At 38.1% G+C, this 11,167-nt stretch overlaps 1 protein-coding gene and 1 pseudogene across 1 annotated transcript; both read right to left on the minus strand.

The window, feature by feature from the left end:
* Positions 1–27: 27 nt before the first annotated feature.
* On the minus strand, positions 28–2,642 carry LOC147284812 (methylenetetrahydrofolate reductase (NADH) 2-like). The gene is made up of 5 exons (XM_086245731.1): positions 2,124–2,642; positions 1,872–1,952; positions 1,608–1,785; positions 542–921; positions 28–358 (listed from the first exon to the last, which is right to left on the minus strand). The coding sequence occupies exons 1-5, from the start codon at positions 2,640–2,642 to the stop codon at positions 269–271; spliced, it is 1,248 nt and encodes a 415-aa protein (XP_086101857.1). The 3' UTR covers positions 28–268.
* A 3,495-nt stretch (positions 2,643–6,137) lies between these two features.
* On the minus strand, positions 6,138–10,809 carry LOC147284813 (ATP-dependent RNA helicase-like protein DB10; annotated as a pseudogene).
* Between the last annotated feature and the right edge of the window lie 358 nt (positions 10,810–11,167).

Raw genomic sequence — 11,167 nt, forward strand, 5'->3', positions numbered from 1 at the left:
ATTAGCATTACAAGATGTTTCTTCTTCAGATACAAAAACATAAGACCACACATGGCAAAGAAGGTTTCATGGTTCAAACATACATATACCTCAAGACCAAACAACCACAAACACAAATCACAACAAACCACACCCAAATGAAGAACATAATACACCATGAACATAAAGAATTTGGTGTGCAAAATACACTTGGATTGAAGGAGGCATATTGGAGGACAAAATTAAGTGTATTGCTATCAGGTGAGGTTTGAAGCTTCTACAAAACCACTCAGGTCAGAACTTGATCCAAAATGGCAAAGAGATCACCATGGATGTAGTCATCATCTACCAAGCAGACCAAGAAGTAGTTCTCCTGCACCTGCAGATGTCAAGTAATGAGAACAAGATTGTGTCAACATAACAAAACTAAATGCTAGCCAAAAATGAGTAAAACGGTGTTGGCAGGGTATGTGCATGATAACTGATAAGCATGCATTTGAAGAATCAAACCATATATAATTATTATGTAAACAGGCAAGAGACTAGAATGAAGAAAGCAAACCTCTTCCAGCAGTTTCCTAGATGGGTCACCCTCAGGGAACAAGTTGGCCCATCCCATTGACCAGATATGAAATGAGTCTATCATATCAAAATGACTAGTGTCAAGTCTCAGGAACTTCCGTTGGACTATATTCTTTTCTGGGAAGACTCCCCACTTTAACACATTCACCTCTGTTTTACCCATATTAGATATACACTCTATCCTCGACTCTGTTTTATCCATACCATTACAAGATAAACGCGCCCCTTTCCTGTTCATGGCAATGTAGGCTAGAAATGGAAAAGCGTTGCATTTGTCCAAAAAAGCATCCAACTTCTGCTTGGAACAGAAAAATTTTACAAAGCCTTTCTGATAAATATATCCTCCAGGCTCACCCCATCCTGAAAACAAATCAGATGTTAAAGTCAAGATAAATTGCAAAGTTTCTAGAATTGGTATGAGGAGGGAGACAGGAAGGGAAGTACTCTTAAGCAAGATGTTCTCTTAGTCATTAACTAAATAAAGAGCTTCCATCTCGATCTCTTGACCTTTAACATTTTCACATAGTAAACTCTTTACCAAAGAAATAAGAAGATATTTTGGCAGAGCATAAGGTCAGTTTCTCTTTCACAGAAATAAATACAAAGGTATGATGCAAGCCACAAACATATGCTTAATTGAAGCTCAAACGGATTTCTAAAAAGACATGAAATCCCACTCCAGTACTACTAGTAAAGGTTAAACAACAATATGGGGTCTATCATCACCTTTAAGAACTCAATGTTGTGCTACAGTTATGAGATAAGTAATACAATTTGAAGTTATGAAAAGCGTAATACAATACAAACTTCATTTGATCTTTCAAAATGGAAAATGAAAACATATCAATTTTAAATTGTACACAATCAAGATCAAGTCAGTTTATGGTTCCATCAAGACCCACACGCTGTAAACATTAAGTGACTTCAGTGATTCATGTTAAACTTTTTATTAATATGAATTCATGTTAAACACTAAATGTTAAAACTCAAATAAACTCTCATAAACCCTTGCTCACACACACACACAACACACACTTATTACTTACCAACACATGGAGAATCAGACATTTCCCCATTTACTGCTGCTTGGCTGCTAAAGGTAAGGAAACCCTTTTTGTTGATTCTCTGCAGCTGTTCTCTCATGTTCTTCGAATTGGGCTGAAAGAGAGACTTTTCTGACCAAGGACTGCTTCTCAATTCTCCAAGGCAGAATTTCACAAATTTCTGAATACAGCAATTCCAATAGTCAATTTATATTTAATTTTCTGACAATGCAGAAGACAAAATAAACAGCAAGACAGAAATTTCACCTCCTGAATATCTTCAAAACTTCTCAATGGGACAACCCATCCTTCAGCATGTTTCACGCGACGTGCATGTATCGAATTGAACTGTTGAGAAAGTTAAGACTTAAGTCATGCATATAAAGTTTCCTCGACAGAACATTATTAGAAGGTTTAACTATTTAACACTTATCAAATTTGGATAAATATAAACAATGATGTACCCAATTCAACACGAAATTAAAAGCAACAAGGCTAAAGTTGTGTGATAACATGTACCAGATTAGGTATTCGTGCTCGATATTTTGAAGAAGACTCGGAATCTTTATATGGAGAAGAAGATTCAGAATCTTGAGATGAATAAATTCTGTCGCGACACACTCTCTTGACACTTTTCTGGTCCATATGAGGCTCAGAATGTTGAGATGAATTAGTAGAACTGTCTCTTCTCTTGTCCATTATGCAATGCCTATCAATCTCTTTTTTCTTCTCTTCTTCTATTATCTTCCCTAATAACTGGGGCAACTCCTGCATAATTTCTTTGCGCAACTCCTGCCTAATTTCTTTGCGCAACTCCTGCACAATTTCTGTGCGCAATTCCTGCACAATTTCTTGGCGTAATTCCTGAAGCGACTGAAATCGGAGCTCCATTGGAGGCGTGCGATCGGTGTCCATGGAAAGGGCTCTGATACCAAACGAAGAACAGAAAACGAACCTCAAATCCTTCAATGCAAATCGAAACCCAGCAACAATCTCAAAAGAAAAACGAGGTTCAAGTAACTCCAGGGTTTGTGACATTCTATATCGATTCAGGACGTTCCTTATATATTTATAGACCCCCGGATGGCGCCAAAGCTAAGCCCACCACACAACTAAGCCCATCACCACCCAACACATACAATCATTTTTTTTTGGCCTGGTCCAACCGTCCAACACATACAAAATATATGTAGAGTGATCCAGAAAAGCCGAAAGCCATGCTATGTATCCAAATGCCATTTAGAACTCTGAAGCTGCATTCCAAAATGGCCTAGGGGTTGCATGTTTCCTGCAAACACTTCAATTATGGTTAGCAACATTTGGAACCACAGTTGTTTTTTTGGTTAGGAATTGAAACAAGGAAAACCATCTCGAGCCTCTAAAATTTCATCACCTGATCGAATTACTAATAATTACATACACTGACATACAATTAGGGATAGAGGATTTGAACATGATACCATGTTAGGCAACTAATGTGTCCCAAAAATTTAAGCTATTAGGAAATGACCCAATAATGTATATTAAACTGACACTTACATCTATGAACATGTACCAACTACCATCTCATTTTAATAATTTGTCTCAAGACTTTCAAGATCAGCTTTTCATTCGCTAGAAGAGGATAAGAATTACATGACCCACAAATTACACGTATCAGCTCATAAACTCAAATGTTGGCATTCGAATCCAAGACTGAATTAGTTATTTTTACTTGAAATAGTTGGATTAAAAATCAAAAGGAACATACCCAATGTAGTATTCTAAGGCCAGGCCAGAGACAATACGCCCAAAAAACCCCCAAATGCTAATAAGTGAGATGAAAATAGAGACATCAGAGTCGCCAAGTGCCAGCCCCATCTTCCCCACGTTGTTCATCGCACACATTGCAGTGCTGCGCACCACAAAGAAACGACACAAACAGTACCCAAAACTCAAACGTTTTCACCATTTCAACAACATTATGATCTTCCCCAATCAATGGTCTTCTCTTCATTTCACCATCTTCCACCTCACTGCCTGTGTTTGACTTCTCTGATTTCTTCAATGTGGATCAGCAATCAGAGGTTCCTTAATTTTTTGTTCCACATCATGAGCATTAATGGGTCTTCTTGATGAGTAAAGAACAGTGTACAAGGGCACACCCAAGGGAATGGCTAGCAGGACAACTCCTTCTTCTCCTCTTTCTTCTTCTATGAAGCACCGATACGGATACGGATACGGCGATACGATACGACACGACACGGCGATACGGCAAATTTATAAAAACTAGGATACGATACGTCATGGATACGGCAAATAAAAATATATATTAATATATAATAATAAAAATATGAATAATTTAAAACATACTTTAAATAATATAAAAATTCAAGCCATGGACTGTTCGCAACTTGAATGGGCCGGTTCAAGCCTCTTTAATATTGGGCTGTACCAGTTCTAGTTGGCAAGATCAGACCACTATTGGGCCTTGGGTTATCGTGTCCAATGGAAATTCTTGTTTAGCTCTGTGTTGGTTTTCTGAAGTGACAGTAGCTTGTACGTTTCTTTTTTTTTTTTTTGGCCACTTAGCTTGTACGTTTCTACATCTTGGAAAGGATCAAGTCGCATCAGGGCCGTCCACGCAGCAAGTCGAGAAGGTTGGTTCTAAGATCAATTTCTGCATCCAAAGCTCCGACTGATCATAGCCTTTGAGTTTGTGTGGGAGCAAAAGCGCAAAAGTGCAGCCATGGCAGGAGGAGGAATAAGAGGAAGAAGAAGACCCATCAACGCCAGTAGATGAAGTGGCTGAAGTCGCTGAAGGAGATGAAGCATGGGTTTACACTGTTAATTTACCAGTAGATGAAGTGGCTGAAGGAGATGAAGGAGATGAAGCACGCGTCGGTGAAGCATGGGTTTACACTGTTAATTTACCAGTAGATGAAGTGGCTGAAGCCGCTGAAGGAGATGAAGTGGGTTTCTGGCTTCTGCGCTTACCAATAGCTGAATCGGGTGCGGCGCAGGTCGGCGGTGAATCGGGTGCGGCGCAGGTCGTGGGTTTCTATTGGCGCAGGTCGCAGGTCACAGGTCGGATACCCGTGTCGAGAGCAGAGGATACACGTATCCAACGAGTCAAATACGTATCCGTTGACTTGGATACGTATCCAAGGCGTATCGGTCCGTATCTGATGCGTATCCGTATCCGATACGTATCCGACACGGGATACGGGACCAAAATGGCGTATCCATGCTTCAGAGTTCTTCTTAAACAGAAAATTAATTAAGGTTTGGAGCAGTGGTAGTTCGAAGTTTTTCACTAAACCTCAAATTGCCAAAGTCGTCTAAATTGATTTCTTCTTCACACTCAAGGTGGCAATGACCCAATTTTCCACAATTATAACAGAAATTAGAAATTAGACAGCCGCTCATATTTGATTTTAATCTTAGAATCCCCATGAATACCATCTGGAATCCATAGCTCACTAATTAAGGGCTTAGTAACATCTACTAAAAGTCTAAAATCCTAAGCCTCAACAAACCTCTAGGAAAAGTCCTAGGGTCCTCAACTTCCAAAACTGATCTGATCCTTTCACCAAACTTGAGAGCCACAGTCTTTGTCATTAATCCTCTTGGAAAATTGGTAATTTCAATCCAATATGGTACTTCTGAAAAACACAAATCCCCAATTGCCAAGTGATCTGGCCATTCTAACAATGCTGACACAATATCCTTTCACTGACCAAGGTCCTCCATTCAAAATCTTACAAGCTACAGTATCATTAGAACAAGTGATAGAGAATAGCCTATCCTTAACCCCTACTATTTTATATCTCCAAACTCCTTCCAAAAAGAATACTAATTACATCATTGGAGGCTGCTTTATTTACAGGGGAAAACATTAGGAATATTGAAATGGATTGAAACTTATGTTTTTTAATTTTTCAGAGTTTGGATGTTTTATTATCATATATTAATATATATTTTTAATTGCCATATTCATGACGTATCGTATCCTAGTTTTTAGAGATTTAATGTATTGTCATGTCGTGTCGTGTCGTATCGTATTGCCGTATCCGTGCTTCATAGATGGTGATGCTGGTAATGCAAATTTTTCATTCTAATTAAAAAAGTGAGGAGCAAGACGACCCCAATGTATGTATAGGAAATTCTAGGGAAGTAATTTAGTATTAGCCTGTAAATTTCTAGCAAATGGTTTGGCACCCAATTCACACCTACTCAAAACGGTCAAAAAACACAGCTAATTTGTCTTATAAGCAATTTATCTGTCTTGGACCATAAATGTTTGAAAGCAACGTTCCCAGCCCATGCAATGCTTACTAATTAGGCTATCAAAAATGTTAAATCAAGGCCAAGCATCAAACACAATCATGTACAAAAAACTGAAAAGTGAAAACACATACAAGCATACGTAAATAAATAAATATAAATAAATACATTTGTAGCATTTAAACATTTCCATCCGCTTTTAAGGAAAGCACTAGTTTAAAGGCTTGTGTGGCTTTAAGAAACGAAAGAGCCAACAAAACCACTCATTCAGAAATCCGCAAAAACAGCTAAAAGATCATTACAGATGTAGTCATGATCTACCAAACTGACAAAGAAGTAGCTGTTCTGCACCTACACAAGTCATGAGAATAAGAGGGTGTCAACATAACAAAACTAAATGGTAGCCAAAAAATGAGTAAGAAGGCGTCCGCAGGGCTGTGTGATAAGCATGCATTTGAAGAATCAAACCACAATTATGTAAACAGGTAAGAAGAATCTAGAATGAAGAAAGCAAACCTCTTGAAGCAATTTCCTAAATGAGTCGCCCTCAGGGTATAAGCAGGCCCATCCACTTGACCAGATTTTAAATGCCTCATCCTTCCAAACAATAAAACTGTCACGATCGATGATAGTGTGTTCGAGCATCCCCTTAGATGGAGAGACTCCCCATGCTACCACATTCGCAACTTCTCCACGTTTATTAGATATCCAACTCCCTTTTCTCTTCATGGCAATGTAGGTTAGAGATGGAAGAGTCTTGCATTTTTCAACAAGAGCATCCAACTTCTTCTTGGAACAGAAAAACTCTACATGGGCTTTCTGATAAACATATTCTCCAGGCCCAGCACCACACCCTGAAAACAAATCAGATATTGTTACAGTCTAGATAAATATGCAAAGATTTTAGATTTGGTATGAGGAGGGAGACATGAAGCAAGATGTTCTCTTATTCAATGAGTAAATAAAGAGCTTCTATCTCAACCTCGACCTTTAACATTTTCACATACAAAACTTTTACCAAAAAATAAAAGGATAATTTCGCAGAGCATAAGGCCAATTTCACAGAAATAAATACAAAGGTATGATGGAAGCCGCAAACAGATGCTTAATTGAAGCTCAAACAGATTTCTAAAAATACTTGAAATTAATCCCACTCTGGTATTACTATCATCACCTTTCTGAACTGAAAAATGTTACAATTTTAACTTCATTTGATCTTCCGCAAATTAATGGAAAATTTTTCCATCAGTTTTAAATTGTACATCATCAAGTTCAAGTCAGTTTATGGTTACTTCCATTGACACCTACACTCTTGTCATCATCAAGTGACTTCAGTGACTCATGTTAAACTATTTCTTGATAAGAATTCATGTTAAACTCTCAATGATAAAAATCAAATAAACTCTAATGAAGCCTTGCTCACACGCGCGGCGCGCACACACACACTTATTACTTACCATTTAATGTTGGTTGGTTGTTGATGGTAAGGAAACCCTTCAAGTTAATTCTCCCCAGCAGTTTCTTTGTCTCTGGTTGAAGCACACCAAGTTCTGACCAAGGACTGCTTCTCAAATTTCCAAGGCAGAAGTTCTTAAATATCTGATATATAGCAATTCCAATACGTCAATTTATATCTAATTTGCTGACAATCAGAAGACAAAATAAACTGTTTGACGGAAATTTCACCTCATGAATATCTTCAACACTTCTCAATGGGACAACCCATTCTTCAACAAGTTTCATGTCACCACGACCACAACCACCAAAGTTACCATTCCTTATGCCACCACGACCACCAAAGTTATCAATATGCCTCATGCCAGCAAAACCACCACAATCCCAATTGTTACTACAATAATACTTCCTCAGCCCACCCTCATCTTTAACAAAACTAGGCCCGCCAGACAAAGCAATTTTTTGCAGCTCTGGGGGCACCTGCTGGTTAGCTAGCTTCAGAACATTTATCAAATCAGCTCCATATTTCAAATCCTTCTCAGAGAAAAAGGAGTATGACACCCCAGTTGCCCCAGCCCTCCAAGTTCTTACAATTCGGTGAACATAGTCCTCAACCCCAGTAGGAAAATCATAGTTAATCACCACCCTGTAACATGGGAAACTCAAAAGGATAAGAACAATGTCTTTTAAACAATGCTAAGGTCCCAGAGGAACTAAATTCTAAGGTCGCACATGTAAAATTGGGGGGAAAAAAAGTGCAAAGACATGAGCTAACCTTATATCTTTGATGTCAAGCATGAATGCAACATCATCACTAGTAAATAGAATTGGGGACTCTCCACTCTGGAACAGATTTAGAACCAAATATGTCTCATCTGGAGCCATGCCCCCATGAATTACAGCCGCCCCAAAATATCCTGCAGCTAACCTTACACACGAGCTCGTTGTGGAACAAAAAATGAGGACCTTAGCACCTTTGTGCTGGGATGTTATGATCTGCTTTAAGCGAGTATTCTTATCCTTTTGCAAGACAACTTCAAAATGCTACATATATATAAACAAATTATCTTATTGTTAAGTGTAGCAATAAAAAAGGGCATTCATAATTTACAGACAAATGAGAAGAACTGATAGTGTAATTTCTATCATATGCATACTTTTAAAAACCCTACGCATTTTAAACATAAAGGATGTATAGTAATGCAACTGATCAACTCCAATTATATAAAACAATAAACAGTATGACAATTTTAGTTACATTGATGTTTTACAGCCATTGCAGTACATTAATAGACCAAATTCACTCATCATAGTCATTCTCATTAACTTCATCTCAACTGTTTAAAGTTTCACTACAGGACTCTCAGAGACAAGAATAATTTTTCTACACTGAATCATTAATTCCTAGCATACCCTCCATGACCTATGCATGTAGTAGAATACAATTGACAAGGCAGCACCATTCAAGAAACTGACCTGTGAGTCTGTGACCCAAAACAGGCTATAGCTAGTTTTCAGGCTACTCAGGATTTGTTCCAAATTTCAACAATATTAGACAAATTACCCACATGCAGGACTGTAACGCAAGCTTTACTTATTTTTTTTGCTCATTATCGTGAAATATGTACAAAAATATAAAGATAACTTTCAAAGTTTCGAATCATAAAACATAACTCACTTGAGGTTATGGAATTGTAACTTAGAAACTCTTCTAAGTTACATATACCACCATTTTCCTTTTGCACTTTTGAAGACACTAGATATTGATTAAAAAATCACCTGTGTTTTGAACTTGTTTGAAGCACGTGCATCAACACAGCCGTTATTCACCAGGACAGGATTAACAAGAAGATCACTTGTTATTTTTCTTACTTCCAAGGTCAATATATGTTGCTGTGTATATAAGAGTTTGCCTACTTGGGGGTATTTCATTCATGATTTTACGGATTTGAGGTTCAAAACCCTTGTCAAGCATTTGATCTGCCTCATCAAGTACAAGGAGTGAAACTTGCCCCAAATAAATTTTCTTCATTTCCAATATTTCGTTGAGTGGACCAGGAGTTGCCACAACTATATCTGCCCCATGGTCCAATTCTTTTAGCTGAAGATCCTTTGAACCTCCACCGGACAAGCACTGATCATCGAATTCAATCACAGTGAATACAATTTTTAGAGTGAAAACGAATTTAAAAAAAAAAAATGACAGCAATGAGAACCCTTTGTATAAAGAAAGTCAGCAATGGCACCCACCGTGCAGGATACCCTAAAAGCTTTCCCAAATTTCAAAACCTCAGCTTGTATTTGTGTTGCATGTGTGCATGTTGGAGCGAAAACCAAAACTTTCGTGTCCTTTTTGAGAATTATTTTGGCAATTTGTAAGAAGAATGAAGGCAGGTATCAAATAGTCCAACGGATTCACCGGATCAGTTTTAGCAACCACCACAATATCCCTTCCTTGGAGAGCATTTGGCCATGTGTGTGCCTGAATTTCTGTGGGAGATGAGATGCCAGCACTATATATCTGAAACAAGAACATACGTTTTTAAATGATCAACAAAATGTTTGGGATGTTCCATGAAGAAGACTGACTACAACCAGATATCATAATTATTTTTTTTGTGGGGGCTTGTGACTCTAGTAGTTGAAAACATTTACCCTTGCACCCGAGACCAGAGTTTGAATCTCCCATCCCCTTTGGCCTTCCCTCTTAACCAATATAAAATATAAAATAAAAAAAACAAGCCCATGGGTTTATGGTTTCTAACAGAAGCAACTTGAGGGCATAGAGACATAAGAGGTCGAGCCATTAAGCAAGAAATCTCAGTCACATCAGGTGTGATTTGGATGAAGGGCCAAACCACCCTTCTAAGAAAGGCTCCAACAGTTCATCTTACAGCCTCCAAAAATCAGAATAGTTGCTGCACGTACGTGTAAGTGTGCCTATAGCCGTGCAGCGTGCGAGAGGTGAGGACTTAGGAGTTCAAAAGTAGTAAAACCAAATAACGATAATACTATGGAATGGCATGGATCTCATAATTGGTATTTTATCTTAGGAAAAAGAACAAATCTTGGCAAATATTGTAACTTGTTGCAATATCACTCGAGGGAGACCAGTGTCTTCAAATCTCGTGATCGGTTCAGGATAGTCCTCAGTGTCTTCAAAAGAATCGTCGTCATCCTATGCAATTAAAATGAAAAAATTTAAGTCATAAAGTATTCACATCACAACATCACAACATACTATTATGTCTTCAAGAATTATAAGCGAGAGAGCACCAGCAACGGAGGTGCTAAGAGATACCTCCTCACTTCTTGGAGGGTTGGGTAGCAACAACGGAGGAGAGGAGGCCGGCCTTTTATGCTGGACAATGTTGGTTTCAGTATTCCAGTAGTATAAGCTCCCAGTGATACCACAAATCATACCCTTCCAAGGTTTTGGAAGTGTGGGATCATCTGGCACTAACCACTTTGGAGCAAAAGACATGCCTGATACGTATCTACAATCATGCCAAAACCTTAATTTGCATCAAAACATACAATCTCTTTCACATATTGCACAAATTAATGGGGAAAAAAAAAAAAAAAAAAAGCTAATGCAACCAATCACACGTACAGATGGAGGTTGGTAACCCGGAACCAAAACCGAACCAGTAAGGTTCCAAACCGACAGGTTTTGGTTATCTGAGCCTTTCGGTTCGGTCGAGACACAAAGTTGGAGCAATATAAAACGAAACCTTAATAAAACTCTAAATCCTAATCCCCAAATCCCTAAACAAAAACCTCTAATTAAGTTTTTACTGAAATATATATATATATATATATATATTTTAGTGTCTAATGTG

Source organism: Dryas octopetala, chromosome 5 (assembly GCF_963921425.1).
Source record: "Dryas octopetala chromosome 5, drDryOcto1.1, whole genome shotgun sequence".
Lineage (NCBI taxonomy): Eukaryota > Viridiplantae > Streptophyta > Magnoliopsida > Rosales > Rosaceae > Dryas > Dryas octopetala.